At 40.0% G+C, this 22702-nt stretch overlaps 1 protein-coding gene across 1 annotated transcript; it reads right to left on the bottom strand.

Annotated features, from left to right (window-relative positions):
- Positions 1 to 381: 381 nt before the first annotated feature.
- On the bottom strand, positions 382 to 18506 carry odf2a (outer dense fiber of sperm tails 2a). The gene is made up of 19 exons (XM_080047325.1): positions 18287 to 18506; positions 17524 to 17637; positions 17235 to 17345; positions 16491 to 16673; positions 15413 to 15600; positions 13898 to 14039; positions 13168 to 13293; positions 12725 to 12799; positions 12481 to 12552; positions 12183 to 12299; positions 11708 to 11893; positions 10842 to 10951; positions 9385 to 9520; positions 5480 to 5590; positions 4225 to 4488; positions 3710 to 3810; positions 2981 to 3143; positions 2143 to 2268; positions 382 to 1891 (listed from the first exon to the last, which is right to left on the bottom strand). The coding sequence occupies exons 1-19, from the start codon at positions 18287 to 18289 to the stop codon at positions 1721 to 1723; spliced, it is 2499 nt and encodes an 832-aa protein (XP_079903451.1). The 5' UTR covers positions 18290 to 18506; the 3' UTR covers positions 382 to 1720.
- Between the last annotated feature and the right edge of the window lie 4196 nt (positions 18507 to 22702).

The raw sequence follows: 22702 nt of genomic DNA, 5'->3' as shown, positions 1-22702 counted from the left end.
TGCATATGCAGTAGTAGTATAGTAGTGAGGAGTTTAAGGTGAGTGGTTAACATTACAACTCATCTTCCATGCCTATTTCATGTAATTGACTCATTTGTATGACAATTGACGACAGGCCCACATACTAACACACTTATTGTAAGTCTAGTCTTGGTTGTATCATCTTTGCTACACTATACAGCTTTCAGTTGAGAAAATAAGAGCTGACAAAAAGACAAGAACCATCAATGTTCAGAAAGACTAGGTTGAAATAACACTGAAGTTGTTTAATTGATGCTTTCAAAGTTATCATTTGTGGATAGAATTTATTCAGTTATTAAATACACACTAAAAACATTAGGAACTGCTAAACCAAAAAATAACAGTTTTGACACACACACACTGTAATCCAAAGCACAGCCATAGCACCAATGTTTTCAGCTCCATACAATCAATGAGCGCAGATACATTTAAGCACATAATGCATCATGGACGGCTTGGGTAGACGTATGAATGTAAAAATAAATGTATATATTGTTTTAGAATACAGCGGTACAAATAAGAAGTGTAGTCTGTTCATTCTGGTAACAAAGAACATTACCCTTCGTCATGACTGGCTGAGGTGGATATTCAAATATAGTGCATAAGCCTGATAAAGTAAAACTAGATGCTTTTGGCCTGAAAAGATAACAAGAAATATATATTAAAAACTTGGATTACCATACTTTTTTTAGAAGAAAACATTCAATGTGAAAAGCCACAAGGCGTCTTTAAAACACTCTGTTTAAAAAAAACTGTAGCTTTTGTAAATACTGTAAATACAAGTGACAGTATTCAAGCGTAGTATCTGTTGATGTTTGGTCTGGAATTTTTTGAATTTTTTGCACATTTCCGCAAATTGCAATGTTTATCACCCATGTCATTCCCTGCGTTCCAATCCCCATACTTCCATACTATTTAGTATGCAAGAAAAAGATTTATGATGTCCCAATACATGCACGTCAATTGTAGTATGCTGAAAATACATAAATGCCCCACTAACTCCAATAGCATTTTGGAGTATTCGTCTTTATACTTGACATTTCTCGACATAATGAAAAATAAATCTTCCTTATGTGATTTGTTACCCCTCCTGTGGCCCTTAAACTCTTATGTACTTAAGCATGTAGTGTAGTAAAAAGAAAAAGTATGTGATTTGGAACGCAGGGATTGTTTGCTTTACGCTCGAGAAGTTTGTGAAGCGCTCGTCTCTGAATTTTGTCTCAACTCATAATGAATTGGTTAAAGGTATTACAATGTGTAGGAAACGCATTTGGTATTGTATCCAGCATTTACACATGGATTAAGTTGAAGATGTGATCTAGTTTTTCAAAATCAAACGCCTTCCTTTCATCTATTTAGAGCCCCTCTGGGTACAGCTAACATGTGATTTGACAATGGGTCAAACTATTCTGGTTCTTGTCCTAAATATCAGTTTCTCTGGGTCAAATCCATTGGGTGGACTAGTGGAATGGGTAGAGTTTCACTGTCTCTCAAGGTTGCCTTTTGATACTACCACTAGGAGTATCAAAGGAGACTTTTAAAATCGCATAGAATCTCTTTTTAGGATTTTGAAATAAAATGACATGTTCTATTTTCTATCAATTCAGTTATACATAGATATTGACACAAAAACAGTCTTACACTGTAAAAGCCCTACTACAGTACTGTTTAGGGATGTGTGCACGTACAGTAATACACCTCATATAGGTGAATGGGCGCGCAGTGAGCTGCTCAGAGCTACGTCTCCAAACACGTTGGCGTAGGAGGCTTTGAGGAACTGGACGTAGTTCTGCAGACTGCGGTTGGTGCTGTCTGACTGCTCCAGGCGATCCTTCACGTCCTGAAATCGGCTCTGGTAGCGCCGCTCCATCTGACAGGCACAAACACACACACCTGTTCACATATCGCTGACACAGGAAGTTTTCACCTAAATTATTATCTTATTTATTTAATATTATTATTTTTCTTGTGTTTCCAAGTTATTGTATCTATCTATCTATCTATCTATCTATCTATCTATCTATCTATCTATCTATCTATCTATCTATCTATCTATCTATCTATCTATCTATCTATCTATCTATCTATCTATCTATCTATCTATCTATCGTAGGTCTTTACCTCTTCTTTGCTGCGTTGCAGTTGGTTGGTCTCTGAGGTAGTCCTGCTGAGTTGGGTCTCTAGGTCCAGTATCTTGGACTGGATGGAGCGTTCTTTGGTGGCAGCACGTTCTCTTGTCTCTGACATCTGGAGAGAAATGGGACACGTTGGACTTAATTAATGAGCAACAGTGGGAGAAATGTGCCTCATTCCCACTGAGCAGTTCACTTTGGTACGGAACGGTTTGGTAAGAAGTCAGCGGTGGTAGGATGTCCTAGAGGACAGAGGGTCCTCCCAGTAACCATGAGGTCTCTGGTTCCTCCTCCCAGTAACCATGAGGTCTCTGGTTCCACCCAGTAACCATGAGGTCTCTGGTTCCACCCAGTAACCATGAGGTCTCTGGTTCCTCCTCCCAGTAACCATGAGGTCTCTGGTTCCTCCTCCCAGTAACCATGAGGTCTCTGGTTCCACCCAGTAACCATGAGGTCTCTGGTTCCTCCTCCCAGTAACCATGAGGTCTCTGGTTCCTCCTCCCAGTAACCATGAGGTCTCTGGTTCCTCCAAGTAACCATGAGGTCTCTGGTTCCTCCCAGTAACATGAGGTCTCTGGTTCCTCCCAGTAACCATGAGGTCTCTGGTTCCTCCCAGTAACCATGAGGTCTCTGGTTGGATCCCGGGCACCGGACAGGAGGGTGTAAAACTAGTGGTTGCTGGTATTGCATGAACGGTGCCCACCATCTCTACCATTGTGTCTTGCAAGGCACTTAACCCCAAACTGCTCCACTATGGCTGACCCTGCGATTTTTATTTTAAATCACACACACTTTGTATAATCAGTGTTAAACAGCTGTTGCCCCACCTGTTGGCGAGCATCATCCAGAGCCTCCTCTAGCTGTCTGCTCAGTAGGGCACATTCCCTGGTGTTCTCCTCCAGGCGCAGCTGGTTGCTGTGGATGCTTTCGTCCCGTTTGGTGATGACGGACAGCAGGTCACTGTTCTGACTGCCTGCCTCCTCCAGCTTTCTACAAGATCACACACACAGGGAGAGACACAACCACAATGAAGATCTAGACTAGCTAGACTGGGGGAGGTACATTTCAATTACATTGCATTTAAGATTCTGGGAGCAGTAGTTCCAAACCTTGGAGTGTAATTGTCCCCCAAATAGAAGGGGACACATAGCCTGGCACCGCCCTCCTACCTACTTCCGCTCAAATTCCATTCCCCTTCAGTAGTCAGTCTGGGTCTGCGGTATATTCTCAGGATACATTTTTACATGACCAATCAGCGAACAGAGGGAGTGGCTGAGAACAATGACATGAGCCAGTTTCAGTTGCAGAAGCCGGCGCATAATATACAACGCTGTGCGACTGGTTGGCAGATCCAATAGTTTTAAACTTCAACAGACACCCGCCTTCAAGTGAGTTTACGTCTGTCAATTGAGCGATTCCAGACCTTCTGTACAAATGAAATGAAGTACGATGGTCTGGTGGGACCAGGCTAGGGACACGCACACAGTTGTCTGAACTTTGTCTTTCATTTTGAAAACCTGGGTGTAGACAAAGCACCAAAGCCGTTGTGTACCAACCTTTCCAAAGTCTCGGTTCGCTGCTGAAGTTGTCTGTTCTCCTCCAGCAGCACCTTGTTCTTCTTTCTGACGAGATCCATTTGGCTTCCCTGGGTCTCCACCTGACACAACACAACACGTCCTTTGTTATATCCATGTATTTATTGTCTATGTAGAGCCACTGCTAAAACTAATTGCATGTGTGTGGTCTGACTTCTTGATTCTAGCAAGATTAATGTTCTGTCAACTATTTGTTTGACGCTTCAAATGAAATAACTATATGGGTCTGTTTAAAAATAAAATAATATATAGAGGAAATACAAAATGAAAAAAAACTAAACGGCAAAAAAGTCACCTCAATAATAGGTTTGTTGAACATTTTAAAATAACATACCAGGTTGTTTTTTAGTGCTACTTTTAATACCACAAAACATTTTAGTTTTTTCTCAAAGTCAGTGTGGTCGTATCTGATTCATTTCCCAAACGAACACTTGTTTAAATCATTATTTTGCGATGCATATAGTACAGTTGTTAACCTTCATGCGTAGCTCGGTGAGGGTGGTGCTGAGCTCCTTGCTGCGTCTGTCCAGGCAGCGCTCCCTGTCCTGGGCCTCCTGCAGTGTGGCTTCAGCCTGGCGTAGGGCTGCGGGGAGAGGCTCCAGGTGAGTGAGTTTCCCCAGCAGCTCTGTGCGTACGTCCTCCACCTCCTGCTCCAGATCCCTCCTCACAGCCTGGGCCTGGCGCTCTGCCTCCACCAGACGACAGCTGTACTCATCCGCCTCCGCACGCGTCTTTACAACCTGGCCCGCGTTATTTAAGACATCAGATAGTTCAATTCAATTCAGTTTATTTAAGAAGGGGACAGTGCAAATGAATAAAACACATGATCATACATGGGTTCAAATGCCAGAATTAGCCAAAAGGCTATTTTTCATCTGTAGTCCCCTGACATCAATGTTAAAAGAAAATACAATTAAACAAGATTAAAAAACAACATAAACAGGACGAAACAGAACAAACAGAACTGACTAACCAAGGTAAAAGTTAGTTTAGTTAAAATTAACTCACTAACTAACCCGTCGTTCTCTGCATGTCACTCCCCTCTCTGCCCCATTTCACCTCTGTCTCTTCGCACTGTCAATAAAGCATGAAAAATGCCAAAAAATATATATATAAAAAAAATACATTGCTAAAAAGAAACTGGGGTTTAAGACTAGGGGCTGTGTATCTGCAAGGACTTCACCATACCACGCGCATCACGACACATTGCCATACAATGCATATTGCGATATAGTGTGATAAAGAAATGACATTGTCGAATCCTATTGTTCATATTTTGTCTATAGTTGACCAGTTGTCAAATCATGTTTGGTTTTATTTTCCTGCTCATTGATCTATATTCTCATTTGTATCTTTGGCTTCCATTTTATTACCACTGAAGACAAAGAGGTTAATACAGCAAATTACAGTTTGTATACTTGACTTTGTTAGCTATTTTTTTAATTCTTATCAAAAGCAGGCTATAAAAGGCTGATATTTATACCACATTAGGCAATGTATGCATCATGATTTATTGGGAGAAACCAAGCAATTGCATATCAGATCAAGACATTCAGCACCCCCAAGTAAAACAGTATGTAATGATCCTTGTTTCATAACCACCTTTTTTTCTCACTATTTGACTGTGAGATTTGGCAGTCAAATTGGGCTCCTTCCATGGAATGGTCTAATAGTGGACTATTCACCCCCCCCTCCCCCATAGTTCCCAATGGGACAGAATGCTTGACATACCTGGATCTTATAGCTGTCCAGCAGGCTTTCATATTGCTTGATGGAAGCTTTGACCTGTTGGAGCTCTGACTGAGATAAGGCCAGCTTCTCCTCCACTGCAGACGCTGTAGCCTGACAAGAGACACACACACAGTTTCAGATGATGTGTCACCAGTTATTACATTAGCAGGACAGTACATCCTCTCCTGATGTAATACAGGTCAGTGTAAGTTAATTAGAATGGGGGATAGGAAGGCAGTGTTTGCTATAGGGGGAAATGTTTCAAGGGGGTGGGGGAGAGAGGTCTCTTTCATCACTATGTTCATCAAGTAAACATGCACGGAAGGTGACACACTGCAGGGGCAGAAACATTGTTTTTTTCAAGCACCGGTCAATTTTGAGATTTTGGGCTATTTTGCTTCCATAACATGTCTTAATATACTAGTATAAATCTGGGGGCGCCCTTAGCTCAGTTGGTAGGGCTTCCCCCCCGGGCCCGGCCCGGGGGGGAAGCCCGCGGTCGTTCTCTGCATGTCACTCCCCTCTATAAAAATACTAGTATAAATCAAAGGTCCAACATGTAGATTAACCCTTATGCCTTGATAAAAAAAAGTTACACTGAGTATGTTAGTGAAAATTTGTGTATGTTGACCTTTAAACTGCAATAACATTATGAAAGATCAATATTTTTTCCCATTTTTTTTTCATTTTCTTCATGAAGGGGTTGTTGTTCAATATATGTTATGGTTTAAAAAATGACTATTAAAAATTAACCCTTTAGATGCCAGTTTTGATCATATACCACCAACCGCTTTTTTGAAAAATAAAATTCAATAATCCAATTTTTTTTTTTACTTTGATTAATATTAGTATCACCGGCTTACCCATCTGAATTATAGGTGAGAAAATTGATTTTGGGGCATTATTACTTTTTGCATAATGTTTGAAAAAAAAAAGTTACACTGGATATGTTAGTGGAAATTTGTGTATGTTGACCTTTAAACTGCAATAACATTATGAAAGATCAATATTTTTTCCCATTTTTTTTTTAATTTTCAACACTGATAAGTGTTGTAGTTCTAGAATATTTTACATTCCGAATCTTGAAAGTCCTGAGTCACAACCATGATACGTCAACATCGACTTACAATTTCTGAAGAAGTTATTTGACATTTTTTGATCATTTTATTTTCCTGAAGTAGTTCATACTAGCACCTATCATCAACAGAAAAACCAAATGGCTACTAGATAAATTCCATTTGTTATGTTTAAGAAACGTTAAATACACCAACACCGTCAGACAGGAAATCTGACGGAGTTGACATCTGACGGTGGTGATAGGCCAATGACAGTAAAAAACACAAAAGCTGGGAGGTTGTATCAAAGAATAGCTCAGTAGCTTAGTATATGGATACATACACGTAATTTAATTTGCCGAAACATAGGGTTTGTATTTTTTCAACATTGCACCCTGTTTTGTCCCACTTCTCAAGAATCACTGATATATAGAATATTGTTTTAGTGTCAGTAATCAACTGGCAAGGTTTCATGATTTCATGAGATTTCAAGTTAAAAATGTTACCCTATTCACCTGCAGCGTCTCGCCTTATAATATAGTAATATTTTAGTGACAGTAAAAACTTACCTTTTTTTTAACAAGCTAGGTAACCTGTGTGTTAGCGGCCAAGCCTTCCCCTTTTACTAGATCGACTTGCAAACTGGGTTGGCCTTTCTGGAACTGTGCTAAACTGGTTTGAATCCTACTTAAAGGAAAGAGACTACTATGTGTCAATAGGCAATTTCACATCCAAGCGAACAAATATTGAATGTGGGGTTCCCCAAGGTTCCATTCTTGGGCCTCTTCTGTTTAACATATTACATGCTACCGCTAGCTCAGATTATGAACAAGAACAAATTATGTTATCATAATTATGCAGACGACACACAAATGTATATAACCATATCACCAGGAGACTGTAGTCCGATTCAAGCACTAAGTAAGTGCATTGTGCCAAAACTTTCTTCAATTAAACAACGACAAAACTGAAGTAATTGTCTTTGGTGCCAGGGATGAACAATTAAAAGTCAGTGCAGAGCTTAAATCTGTTATGTTAGAAAGCACACACCAAGCTAGAAATCTTGGAGTAGTCATAGATTCAAACTTGAATTTAAAAAAACACATTAAATCAATTACTAAGTCAGCCTACTACCACCTTAAACATATATCAATAATTAAAGGGCTAATGTCTCAGCAGGACTTGTCCATGCATTTATTTTTAGTAGACCTGACTACTGTAAAAGTGTCTTTGCAGGCCTTCCTAAAAAATCAATCAGACAGCTTCAGCTAATTCAAAACGCAGCTGCTCGAGTCCTCACTAGGACCAAAAACGTGGATCACATCACCCCAGTTCGGAAGTCTTTACACTGGCTTCCTGTCAAACAAAGAATTGATTTCAAAATACCGATGTTGGTTTACAAAGCCCTAAATGATCTAGGGCAGGGGTTTTCAAAGTGTGAGAGAGTGAGCCCCCCCTCAGAGAACAAATTTCAGCGGAGCCCCCCCCCCCCCCCCAAAAAAAGAAAAATAAATCTAACATCCTGTGTGTTTTGAAAGATATTTTAATTAATTATATTTAAAACACATTCTAAACATATTTGTGCGTTTTAAACAATTTTTTTAGACATTTTAACATTTTTATCTATGTATGTTTTTGTTTTGCTTTTTTAAAATACATTTGAACATCTTAATCCAGTGTTTTAATCCATCTTCCTTTAAGCATGGATAGTACCGACTGAGCGTGCAGCGGAGTGAAAAAGATAGGCAGACAGACTTGCCCAAATTATTGACTATTGTTAAATGTCATTCTCACACCCAGTGTTTTTTCGCTAGTGCCTCCAATGTCCTGATGGAGGAAAATAGTAGCCAGCGGAAAACCAGACTCTCCTAGGGGGGTCCGGGGGTATGCCCCCCCCCCGTGAGATTATTTTTTTACTTTTTAAAGTGAAATGCATGAATCTGGTGCACTTTGAGAGGAAAATTAAGAGGCTAAATCTCAGGAATTTTGTGTGAACAAATAATTTGGAGACGCTGGGTCGGATGCATTAGAAGCTATTGAAGAAAGACACATGGATTTTCCATAAAAATATCAATTTAATTTAAAATTAAATATTATGCAGGGTCCTCTGGGTTGGGCTTGATGCTCTTTTTCTTTAACAAGACATATTTTTCTGTAATATAATGAATGCATTTAAATGCAGTGAGAGGAACAAAGCAGAAGAACTCTTGTCCAGCTATCTTTATTTCCACAGACAAGAAAGCCTAAATAGGCTATAGAGTCTATAGTATAGACTATACACAGTGCATGGGCAACTGAGGGCAGCCCCATTTCCAAATGTTTTTAAATAAACTCAATACACACTGTGCTAGGACGTGAACGTGACGTGATCAGTTAACCTCGGATTATCTCCCAGATGATCTGATTCAATTATTAGGCTATTAACTATTCTAGACCAAAACGTTGTGTTCCTTTTTTTGTATGATAACTTACATTTGCTTAATATGAAATGTTAATATCAAAAATACAAAAAAAAAAAAAAAAAAAAAAATCGTTTTCACATATTCATCCGCGTATTTCTTCAAATGTTTGATTTATTTTATTGTATTTATATCCATGTTTTTAAATTTGTTTCTTTTTTTGTATGAGTGTATTCTATGCTTGATGTATTTTAATTTTGACCCTGTGAAGCACCTTGATTGGCCGTGTCTGAAATGTGCTATATAAATAAAATTGCCTTGCCTTGCCTTTTATGTGATGTAGCCTAGCAGGTATTTACACAGGTGATCCCAGCATTGTGTGTGTGTGTGTGTGTGTGTGTGTGTGTGTGTGTGTGTGTGTGTGTGTGTGTGTGTGTGTGTGGTGCTCCACCTTGAGGGACTGGCTGTCCAGTTTGGCAGCAGTGCCCTCTGTGGTGAGGGCATGCAGGCGATCTAACAGGGACTCTCTCTCCACTCGTCCTCTCTCCTCTGAGCCCTGCAGCTGTTCTGTCAGCTCTGCTATACGGCTGCATCACAATACACAACAGCTGTCACAGTCACATTCACCACTCCTTACAATTGGACCAGTTTAAAAAAAAAATTCATTAGAAAATTAAAGGTGGGGTCAGCGATTCTAGGCAATGCTTGTTATCAAAATCACTTTTTTCAAAATCAGTGAATACCTCCTTGTGATCCGCTACCTGTCCGTACTGTGTGTGTTCTGAAAAAAAATCCAGTCGTTAAAGGAATAGTTCAAAATTTTTAATGTTTAGCTTTTTGCTTCACTCTATGGCTCAAGACATTTTTTCAGCATTTTTTGTGCTTGTTAGTTCACCACGTAATGTTGCACTCCATATTTTTCCACGTTATGTCATATATCAAATACATACGGGAAAGAAACCAGGAAGTGCCTGTGACGGTCACGTATGTATTTTGTTCTAGAATTACATGAAGTGTAAAAACATAGAGCGCAACATAACGTGGTAAATCCCAACAAGCACACAGGAGTGTTTTAGTGATGTTGTAAAGTTTATCTTTTGACCTGCTCCCCTTCACTACCAGTGTTTGAGATAAGCTAACCTGGATGAGCGACTTTGAACATTTCTATATCAAAAATGCACGCACAGTTACATCAACAGTTTCCTTTCCTTTTCTTGAGCCGGAGAGTGAGGCAAAAAAATAATCAAAATCAAAAATGTAATACATTTAGGCTCTTTAAACGGACATGCTGCTACCTAAAGTGCCATCATTTGTTCGCACACCAGTTTACAGAGCCTAGGCTGTGTATTAATTATTACTTTTAACGCGCGCGCACACACACACACAGTAGGGACAGGTAGTGAATCGTAAGGAGATATTTTTGATTGTGACAAAAAGTGTTCAAAAGTTCATGCTTTAAGTTGGAAGATGTTTGTCCAGTTAAGTGTGTTTTGGTGAGCAAACTTCACAGAAAAAAGTAAGACCATTTGCAATGTTTTACAAAGATTACAAACCCTGAAGATTCCTCTCTAGTAACACACATCTAATAAGAGCAAAGAAGGTAGATACATGAGGGATGGAAGGTACATGCCACAATTCCAGAAGTCCACTATACACTGTTACCAACTGTACATTTGACAGCGCACAATTTGAACAAACATCGGTCTAACTGACTTACTGCTGCCAATTTCACATTTAAAGACCTCACAAAAAGTTACTGAAAATGTTTTATGAAGATTAATTGGATCATTTCATTTTCCATATGTGAGCCATGTCACCAGAGCTCCCTCCCCTGCATGGCATTATTAAGCTGTTGATATTTCCTATGATGAACATAATGCTACATGCTACTAGCAGAGAGGCACTTACCTGTTCAACAGCTCCAGCTCCAGCTCCAGTTTACTCTTGTCTTTGACTTCCTGTGCATGGCGACTCTGCCAGCTCTCTGCTGCTGACAGTGCATCGCCCATCTGCTTCTCCTGAACACATTCAAACCATTGTGTGTCACAGTTCAACGAACACAGACACCACTGCAAAAGATGTGTGTGTGTGTGTGTGTGTGTGTGTGTGTGTGTGTGTGTGTGTGTGTGTGTGTGTGTGTGTGTGTGTGTGTGTGTGTGTGTGTGTGTGTGTGTGTGTGTGTGTGTGTGTGTGTGTGTGTGTGTGTGTGAAGAAAATGGTTGTTAAGCTAATACATTGACATAAATTACTGAAGTGAAGATGTCAACAGTAATTATATGAGCCTAATGCCTAATTTCCACTGAGCAGTATAGTTTGGTTTGGTAAGGTTTGGTACAGAACAGTACCCCAAGGACAGGCGTGCATTTCCACTGTTAACAGTACCTTTACTTGGTAGGCGGGGTATATGCTGGATGTAGATAGCAGCAGCCAGAGCAGTCGTATGGCACTGACCGCAGGAGCTACGTAACTATTGTCAGTGTGACATCCTAGCAGTGGGACACTGTGTAGCACGCTGATTCATTTAATGAAGGGGTCGCTGTCCTGTAGTGGTTGACCAATCAACAGACAGCAGCTCCACCCTCTTGGGACCCTTTGGGCAGGCTTGGTACCAGCTTGGTATATACAGTCTATGCTTGGTACCCAAACAAAAGGGGGAGAAAAATAGGTGTGGTACTGTTTGCTTGTTTTGGTACCCTTCCCAACATTTGACAGTGGAAACAAGGCTTAACATGCCTGTGTCTTGTGGGTCCTTCACTCAACCCTGCTAGTCCTACCATGTCCATGAGCTGTAGGCTGAGCTGTCCTGCTGTGCCCTCACTGCGTTCAGCTCTGTGTTTCTGGGCCCGTGTGGCCCGTTTCAGAGCCTCTCTGTCGGAGCCAGCTTGCTGCTTTAGCCTCTCCAGCTGCTCACACACGTGCTCCATCTCCACCCTCTGCTGGTCGGCCGCTCGCTGCAGGTTCTGAACCAATGGGAAGGATAAAGGATTACCACTGGCTGTGCTTCCATTTCAACAACAGAGTATCACTTAGGCTCTGGAAACCTGCCCTCAATACACACACACACACACACACACACACACACACACACACACACACACACACACACACACACACACACACACACACACACACACACACACACACACACACACACACACACACACACACACACACACACACACACACACACACACACACACACACACACACACACACACAGGCCTGTACAGGGACAAACAAATGACAAACCTTTATCTGCACAGCGAGCCGGTTGTTCTCAGCCTCTTTGCTGCGGAGCTGTCCTTGTAAATGAGCTCGTGTTGACTCCAGACTCTTGGACAAATCGACCGTGCTCTTTGCATTATCCTATAATCCCCCCCCAAAAAAAACACACATTCCTATATGACCTACATGACTAAAAGATGTAATGCCTCTGAAAGGTATTGCTTTGTTTGTGCCCTGTGTAAGACAGCTCCACAGGTTGACAAGAGCAGTATTTACTGTATAAAAAAAGCCTCACACATACCAACTGCTGAGCTTACAGTACCTTTTCACTGTCTAACAGTGTGGAGAGCTCATTGACCTCTCTGTCTCTCTCCTGAAGTCTCACCACTAGATGCTGGAAGGGGAAAAGAGAGAGCAGCTCTTTATGGATGGCAAACTGTCTACACAGCTGGGAAAGTATCAGACATGAACATGTAAAGAAGACACAGTAAACTGTGAACTGCAGCCATATGGGACCTGATACCGATATTGCATTGGATCAGTCCCGTCCATACTTTTCTACTCACAGCATTTTCTGCCTCTGTGTCTGCCAGTCTCTTGAGGAACGCATCCTTCTGCTCCGACAGTCGGCTTAACTCCATCTGCTCAACACACAATCCATCATCACACACTGACACTGACAAACACTTACTGCATGGTGTATTAGTAGAGTTAGACAGTGTTTCTAATTCATTTATATATTCTTCAGAAACGGTACAAATATATATATATATATATATATATATATATATATATATATATATATATATATATATATATATATATATATATATATATATATATATATATATATATATATATATATATAGTATATACATGTGTTTTATAAGAAGTGTCAATTCCAATATTCATGTATACATATACACTTGTATAAATAATCATCATAATAAAAAATAAAGAAATAAAAGACGTTGGACAGTATTTTGGCGATGGCTCACACACACAGTACCTGGGATCCGTGTTGCTCTCTGAGCAGGCTGCGCAGTGTTCGGTTGGTGGCCTCAAACGTGTCCAGTTTGTGAAGCAGCAGCTCCTTCTGCCGGGCCAGGACTGAAGACTCAGAGCCAGACAGCCTCTGCACCAGCAAACACACAAAGTCATGCTTAGCAAGGAACGTTGTGGGAATTACAAAGTCCATTGCAACATATCATATCAACATCAATTGTGTCCATTTATGAAAACAAAATCAGGAGGGGTATGCACATTTGAAAAGGTGAGTTTTAAGCTTTGATTTGAACTGTGATATGGAGTCAGTGTTGCGGATGTCGGGGGTAGTGCATTCCAGAGCAGGGGAGCAGAGCGGCTGAAGGCTCTGCTGCTCCCCATCGTGGTGAGACGGGCAGGGGGGACAGTGAGGTGAACATGGATACATAGATACATGAATACATGGAGGAACAAGTGTAGATGGATATGCTCCAAGTTTACCAGTAGGAACTCCCACTTTAAAGCGGCGTTCCAGTCTTATTTTTCTAGTGTGGGTCCGAAAATGTTGTGTGGAATGCACCATTAGAGCCGGTCACATTAAGTCAGTCAAAGTCAAAATGATTTCTCTAGCACATTCAAAAACAACATCAGTGGACCAGTGCTGTACAAGATACAATACAACATAACATATAAGATACATGAAAAAAAAAAAAAGTTAGGAGTGTCAAAGTCTCACGTGGTGTGTTGATACTCACACTGCCACTGGCACTGCCCAGTTTACACACAGATTGTCTCAGGACAGAGACTTGCTCTGCAGCTGCTGCTCCATCCACCTCAGCCTCCATCAGCTGCCTGAGCAGAGCCTCTTTGTCCTGCTGCATACTGTCTCTGTCTAACCTGCAAGGACCAGGACACATGTCAACACAACTGTCTTATCATTAGCATAGTAATATCCCTATGTACAAAGACATGATCCAATACACAGACCACATTGTCAATGTTGTTATTGTGTGTCTATAAACATATGTGGAAAGAAGCTGCAGTGGACTGAGAGGGGAGTGTCACATCAGAATAACATCATGTAATAGAAGACAGCGTTAAAGAAGATTATTAAATCATTCTCATTTGCATATATACATTCCTGCTATAAGTCAAGGACCATGTAAGTCCTAGCAGTAAACACAGGCCTTATACACACTCCTCACCTTACCACCACATAATGCCTCGTTTCCACCGAGTAGAGCGTGGTTTCTACTAAGCTCACTATTATGTAAAATGCACTTTTACGTGGTTTTGCAACATTAATATGGTGTGACTAGACTCCTAAAGTATGAGAAAAAACAACCCTCACCCTCACTTATTTTTACCAACTTTCTGAAAACATGTGTTGTAATATAAAGGTTCTTTTGGACACTACACCATGAAAACTGTTTCAAGTAGAAACCCAAATTAGAAATTTGAACCTGAAAATGAAAATGATATTAATATGTGTCAATAATACAAAGAATACAATATAAATACAGTCACACACACTCACACACAAACATTCCCTGTGTTCCAAATCACATACTAATTCTTTTCACGACACTACATACTAAAGTACAGAAGAGTATTAGGGCCACGTGATAGAGAAAAAAAATCTGATAATTATTTTATTTTTTCATTATGTCGAGAAATGTCAAGAATAAAGACGAATACTCCAATCTGCTATTTTTTTTTTTATTTTTTTTTTTTTTTAACCTTTATTTATACAGGTAAATCCCATTGAGACCGAAGACTCTTTTGCAAGGGAGACCTGTTTTCCTTTCCCACGTTACCATTCACACACACATTCATACACTGATAGCAGGCTAACTATCGACATTCACACGAGGCAAGGTGGGTGAAGTGTCTTGCCCAAGGACACAACAACTATGACACAGGTGGCAGGGCGGGGATCGAACCTCCAACCCTTTGATCATCGGCCGACCCGCTCTACCAACTGAGCCATAGTCGCCCTATTGAAGTTAGGGGGGCATTTATGTATTTTCAGCCTATTACAATTAACGTGCATGTATTGGGATATCCTAAATCTTTTTCTGGCATACTAAATAGTAGGGAAGTATGGGGATTGGAATGCAGGGATTGGTTTTGAGCTGTTTACCCAGGCTGACTCATTGACTGCAATAGCCTGGTCACTGTTCTCCATGACAAAACACAAGAGGAGAAAACACAAGTCCCTGCCCCCTGCCTTCCATGAAGCACAGCCCAGGTTGAGTGTTAGCACTTGCCTGTTGTAGTCCACCTCCTCCAGCATCGTGTCCATGGATTGGCGTAGCCGGGAGTTCTCGCGCTCCGTCTCTTCCAGCTCCTGGGACACTTGGGCCAGCTGGTCCCCCTGCTCTGAGATCAGCCTCTGGGACACACTCAGCTGCTCTGACCGCCGTGACAACAGCTGCTCCTTCTTACGCAGCTCCACCTGGACACATGGGCACATTGACACACACATAAAACATATCTAATCTTATCTTAGTCATTTCTAAAGGATACTACAACCCCAATTCCCAAAAAAAATAACGTTTATCAGTTTAAACGAATACTTATTATGTGTTTGTACTGTTTTTATATTGAACACACGTAGAAAGGGATTAGGAAATGATCACATTCTGTTTTTAATTCACATTTTACATAAGGTCACAACTTTTTTCGGTTGTATTAACATCTCCGGATGCATTCACACGACTAGGCCATCTGTACCGTGCCCAAGAACGTTTGCCCCCTAAACCCGTTGGTTTGACCAGTGTGATTGCTCCAGTCCGTTCAGTACTCAAGCACGGTACACTTCCTCAGCTCTGGCACATTTTGGAGAGGTGTACTCAGGCCAAAGTACAGGTGCTAATGAGCCGACACGAGCATGATAGATAGACGGTGATCCTGCTTGCTTCATTGTGCTTGGGCATGGTACAGGGCAACTGGGCCTAGTGTGAGTGCGCCCTCAGAGAATTGCTTAAATCCAGCCGTCTCATATGATATGGGGTGTGTTCCTTTGCTCCGTAGAAAATGATGTGATTGTGTGGCAATAATTACCATATAAAGACGTTACATTACTTCTCATGAAAAGTAAACTGATATCCAACTACATCAGTGAAGTGCCCTATTGAAACTAAAATAGACGTTGTGTATTTGCTTTTGAGGTCCTAAACTGAATAATTATAATGAACAGAATGGCTGATTCGAGTCGAGCAGGTCACCTTATGCTTACACAAAAGCAATGACGCATGAAATCTTTGACTTAAGATTTCAATTCTTAAAAAAGACAAATAAGATGCTTATAATGTAATGTCATGTGTGTTTAGGGCCTCAACAGACCTCATTCTTCAGAGAGCCGACCTCAGTCAGTAAACTGTCAATCTTCCTCTCATACTGGCTGATTCGTCCGTGCAGCCCTTCCTCTTCCTCTGAAGTGAGGTCAGCCAGCTGCATTGCATGCTGGGAAAGGGCTGGCTCTGGCGGGTGGAGTGGGGGGCTGATCTCAAGGCAGTGCGTAGGCCCCTGGGTGCAAAGGACTCTTTCAGTAACACAACATCTTAGAATGGATGAATCTTTTCACAATATACTGAGACAGAATTTTTTTTTAAAGACTTAAAGCCCCTGTAAACCCAAATCCACAAAGTCATTGGTTAGTTAGTTAAGCATCTGAAAAGACTTATAGACAAACTTATCAATCCAAATTAAAAATATTGTCATTTGAGATTGATACACTTCACAAAAATTGGGTTTAGATGAGGCAGGCTATGCTCTGGTTCTTGTGACGCAATAAGTGTTTTGAACAAATCACTGCTGTTCTCTGCCCGAACGTTCTAGCAAAAGAATGAATGTTGCCATAGAGACTGTTTGATACGGCCATGCCCAAACAGTCCTGTCAAAAGGGACTAGACAGGAAAAATGATGTTTTATAATATTTATTAACATTTATTTCAATCATATTTTTCTTAAAGATTATTGAGACACACAACTTTGATGTCACATGTTGATTCTTCTTACTGTTCTAGAGCAGGTTTCCAGAGGCTTTAAGATGGTATTTAGTCCTACTCTCTCTTCATGATGCATTACCTCCCACTTATATGCAGGGTCCCGTGAGGCCTTTCCTGGTGGTATCCAAGGCCCCCGAGTTTTAACCTTGGCTGTAGGATGGAGGGTTCCTCTGTCTGCCTTGGCCCTCCCCTTTAAAACAGTGTCACAACAACATGAATGACACTCACACGTTTTTCAAACTTTTGTATCAGAAAATAAGATTAATATCAAATAGTTATATACTCAAAAGGTGTAAATCTTCAATAAAAAAAACTATAAGAATAATTTTAAAATAGTATTAATAATAGAAGTGAAGTCATTCTCTGACCGTAGGTGTCCTGGCTGGACTGGTCCTCTGGCTCTTGACGTGCACATGGACAGGCGTAGTGTTGTCCACATGCACATGGATAGGAGAAGTGGAACCAGTTCTCATGGCTTTCCTCTGTGAATGGATGAGGGATTAGTGTCTCCAATCAGTTACACTGTTGGTTTGAAATGACTTCAGATGTTAGGCTAGCGTATAGAAAAAGGGGCTTGGAGCTCAAACAAAAAAATCCATACACTTTAACAAATTAGAAAAATGTATTTGAGTACATCATATACAGCTTTTCACACATTTATGTGGCAAAAAAAAATATTAAGCCTACAACAATTTACAGGGATGCTCAGGAATGTTATGGACACAACCTGGAGTGAATGTAATAATGTGGGGAATTATAAAGGCTATTTGTCACCCTTTAAGCAACTTTTGCACGTTCAACCTATTCCTTTTCATTGAATTTACTTACAATCATCAGCGAATCCCTTACACAATAACAAAGTTACAAGTGGATGCTCAAATCTACACAACTAACCAACGCTTTGATTCCATAACACATGTACTATGAGGATGGTGGGTGTGTCTGTCTTAAGTCATACTACTTGTTGTAGTTTTGGTCTGGCTTTGCGAGACTAGTCTTAAGAAATGATCAAAAGGTCAAAAGGTAATGTAGCTTAGCAAAAGTGTACTACATTAGCCTTAGCTTATTAGCTAACGCTTACAACAGCCTTTCTGGCCTCTGTGTAATTGACAAAAAAAATTCAAGTCTTACCATATGAGAGACCAAAATACACCAGTCGAGACTGGAAAATAGATTTCATAAGCAGTACATTGGTTTATGTTTAGCAGCCAAAATAAGAAGTAGGTTCAGTGTTGGAGTGGAAGCTTGAATAAACTTCAGCTAACTTCTTCTTCTCCTTTTTCTTATAATGACAAATTGCAACCGGGCGAAACATAGCATCTCATCCGACTTAAGCATTAAACAATTATTGTCTCTGTATATTTGTATTCCGTGTACTTGATAATAGGTCCATGGTGTCACTACAAAACTCTTTCAAGGTAAACTGCCTCTCTCTCGACCTACCTTGAAATTCGTCACGCTAACTGGTCAGTTTGAAGCACGTGATATGTTTCTCCAACAGTGATTGGACACCGTGTGGATAATCTAACGTTCCTTACTATGGTTCCTTAGCAACACCCTCAACGCAACAAGCCGTGTGTCAAAGATACTCGGTGAGTAGAGAGGAACACTCTCCCACACAAACACACTTGTAAAGCTCGTTCACCATAAATCCCCCCCTCAAAAAGCGTAGAACAGATCGGATTATCTTATTTATTCATGGGTTTTATATATATTCTCATCTCAGGTATTAAATTATTCTAGTTTAGTCGTTTAATTATTCTAACTATATAGGCCTACTTTATTTCTGACTGCTGACTTGGAAAAAAAGATCACCTGAAACCTAGTCTTGACACAGAGCTAGACCAAACTACAGCTCGTAGTAGGCTACATCATGAAATCTAAGCATTACCTTAAAGCCAAGGCTCGTTTTACAGAGCGTATAGTAATGGAGTGATGTAATAGCTAAAGGCAGTCACTGGGTGGCAGCAAAGGACCATACCCTCTCATTTCATTCAACAGTGAATGGTGTAGGCCTATGTAAAATATGGTGGACAAAATATGTAAAAAGTCAGTACTTGATGAAGGGGTAAGTCAGTGTACGTCTATAAATAGGCCTACATTTTATTAGATGTCATAATAAAAAATCCGTATTGTTATAATTTTTAAGCCTATTGTCATTGGCGAAGATGGAGTTGTAGTTCCTCCTTGTTTCCGCTGGAGGGCGGTGAGTAGCCTACAACACCTGATTCAATACCATGTAATAACTCCACCACCAGTGTGAATCTCAATGTAGAAACTATCGATAGACAATTAGGCCTGCATAGTAACGTCAAAATAAAAAGGTAAAACTAGAAAGTGTTATAAGGAAGACTTTCTAGTTATCATGTTGCCTCCGTATCGTCACATTAAAGCTGGTGTATGTGATTTCCGATTGGTCAAAGTTAACATGAGCTGTACACTTTGACCAATCAGAGCGAGACTCCGATTCTCTGTTCTTATTGGCTGTTGGGACTGTCCATTCACTTTGGCACGACTTTGTTGGTAGAGCGTGTCAGGGAGGGAGCATAGGGGAGGGACCAAAGAGAACAAGTGGAGCGTTGAGGTATTTGAATTCGAATCTCTATCCCAACTGCCATTTTCTCCCCAAATCCTCCACCCCAGCTTTAAGGTAGAGTGTATTATCCTGCACCCTTGAATACCACAAAGAGTTTTATAATAAATAAACAAAAAACATATAGCCTATATTACTAAATTTTTGTTTTAGACAAGGCAAAAATTGTGTGAATTTATACATCCTTCCCAGTCCCACAAAAAAGACTTATCCATCTGTTTAAATATGGAGCCACATTTTATTTTTATTTATTTTTATTGGCTTCATCTGGCAACACAGGAAGAAAAAAATCTCAATCAAGATGAGAAATGGACAATACTTTGTATTCTGAACAAACATGCTGATAACAGAGATAACCTTCTGTGCGTCTTTTGAAACTGAAATTTGAAGAAAAAAACACATTTGACACTTTGACACTTAAAAACCACAACAAGCAAATCACACGTGTTGCTGTAAAGGAAGGCATCACACACATTTTGTACATGTATCAAAATGTAGAAAGGACCCCCTGCATGTCTGGGGGAGAAAGCAGGTTTGAATCAGTTGCAGGAATCAGCCATGGCTATGAGCAGTGGCTCTTGTGCTTGTGTGTCTATGTAAAAAAAAAAAGCAAGTGCATTTCTTGTGCTCTGGTGGATGTGCCTGTATAGTGGGCTGCCTGGACACTCTTCATCAATTCAAATCGATGCAAAAGTTTCATTTTCACTTCTAAATTGAAGGTAAGGTCTATAGAACAATTTTGGTACCAGTGTCAAGAATTATTTTTTGCCCATCTAACAAAATGGCTAAAATGAACACAATCATGATATTTTGCATATTCCTTTTCAAACACCCCACCCCCCCCCCAAATAAATTGGGTCTGGTTTCTTGACACTCAAAACCAAATTGTTGTATAAACCCTTACTTTAAATGTAGAAGGGAGAAAGAAACTCACACATCTACTTGAAATGAAAAGGACAAATGACCCATACGGCCCCACACAATACCAGATGGAGCTATTTTCTCTCACTTGTCAGTCAGTGCTGCTTTCTAGACTTCCTGCACTTCTTCTGTATGAATGTTCGGTTAAAGTGCACAGTGGTACCTTTAGAAAATAAACTACTGATTCCGTGAAGATACAAAAAAAAAATGGGAATCAAATGCCTTTTGAAACAACTTGTAAGTATAGTGCCATCGCTGGAACAGTTCTGCATCAGAATAAGAAAGAAGCCGACACATCCCAATATAGATCCAGAATGCAGAAGTAGGTATACTGTACTGGGCTACCTTAGTAAAAAACTAAAACCAAGTTTTAAATTAGAGTGAAACTTAATCCAATAAATCTAAACCAACATTCAGTAGTTTGTCAATTATTTCATTAAAAAGGAGAAGGCAATGGCAGCGGAGAAGAGAGGAAACCTTCAGTTGCTTTCAGGCGAGACACAAAAATATTGTTATTTCAAGCACAGGTCAATTTTGAGATTTTTGGCTACTTTGCTTCCGTTTCATGTCTTCTTTCATACTAGTATGTGTTTATTTGACTAAACCTTGTCTGTTTGCGCCTGTATATTTATCATATACGACCATCTTTAACAGCCATTAACTCATTAACTCAAAATTTGTTTTATTTTTTCAATACTCAACAGAAAAACCCATCCTAACTTCTAAAGCATGTACATCAACTAAACTTTCAATAATCATTTAGCAGTATTCTGAAGGATATTACAGGATGCTTTGTTCATTGTCTGATTTGATACATTTTCTTATTTAAAAACATGCCTAAAATGCCTTTTTAAGACCTTTTTGATTTATAATTTTTTTTTTAAATTAATTTGGAAGTTATTGTGTCTCGTCTCATTCACACATATTCATTTTGATATAAGTTGACATTTTGTTGATCCATGTTCTCTTGTTCAGTTCCTTTCTTGGTAAGATTTTGTCTGCACAAGTTATAATCTTGTTCACATGAACTTTCTTTATACAAGTTCATCTGCACACATTCATAGATTGACAGAAGCAATGCTATTTATGCAGATGATCTTAGCGTAGCTTAAGTTATCTTGTGCACATCAGATTTCTCACAAAGATCCTGTGATCCAAACAATCGATGGACTTCCTGGACTGAGTGTGCTCTGTGACGGTCCACTGTGATTCAACCCATCAAACCATGTGTGGCTGGAGATGGCATGGTCATCATATCAAATAAATTGACACTTCATTGTACCATGATGCTGGCTAGCTTCGGTCAAATTGAAACATAAAATAAAAAATGAATATCCACACACTCTTACACAATTATCCTCTTTCACGGGCATGAGTCTGTAACAAGTTAAAGGAATAATTCAAGATATTTGATTTTTAGCTTCAAATGCATACCGGTAGAAACCCCCGCAGTGCGCATGTGCTTTTCAGTAGGTCAACGGTATCGGTATGTATTTGATTCTAAAATTACATAAAGTTCGAAAAAAAATATACGTCGTAAAAAAAACAACAAGTCCCAACAATCACACTGGAGTGTTTAGTGATGTAGTGGCAGAGGCATGCTAACGCTACCTTCTGACCACCAGTTATTTGAGCTTATAGCTAACTAGCGATGAACGATCTTTGCCTATTTGTTCTTCAAAAATGCACACATATTTAAAGAAATTGTTTCGGTTGCCTTGTTTTGAAGCAGAGAGTGAGGCAACAAGCTAAACATAAAAAAAAACACTATTCCTGTAATTGAACATTCACATATACATAGCCTACATAGGCCTACTTGTGTCTGTGCTAATGAGTAGCGCTTACCAGGCTACATGAGAAATGCACTGGCTGGGTTGAAAACAAAGCACAGATGACATCACTGCAGCAAAGGGTGTGAACTGAAGCTAAAAGTGATCTAATTTATTTTATTTTTATAGTTGGAATGATGACCAGAATACAGTGCCACTTCACCATATGCTTGTTAAGATTATTTTCCACCTCCTCCTAAACGT

This window comes from Ammodytes marinus, assembly GCF_949987685.1.
Source record: "Ammodytes marinus genome assembly, chromosome: 18".
Classification (NCBI taxonomy): Eukaryota; Metazoa; Chordata; class Actinopteri; order Uranoscopiformes; family Ammodytidae; genus Ammodytes; species Ammodytes marinus.
This window is presented reverse-complemented; position numbering and strand designations above follow the sequence as displayed.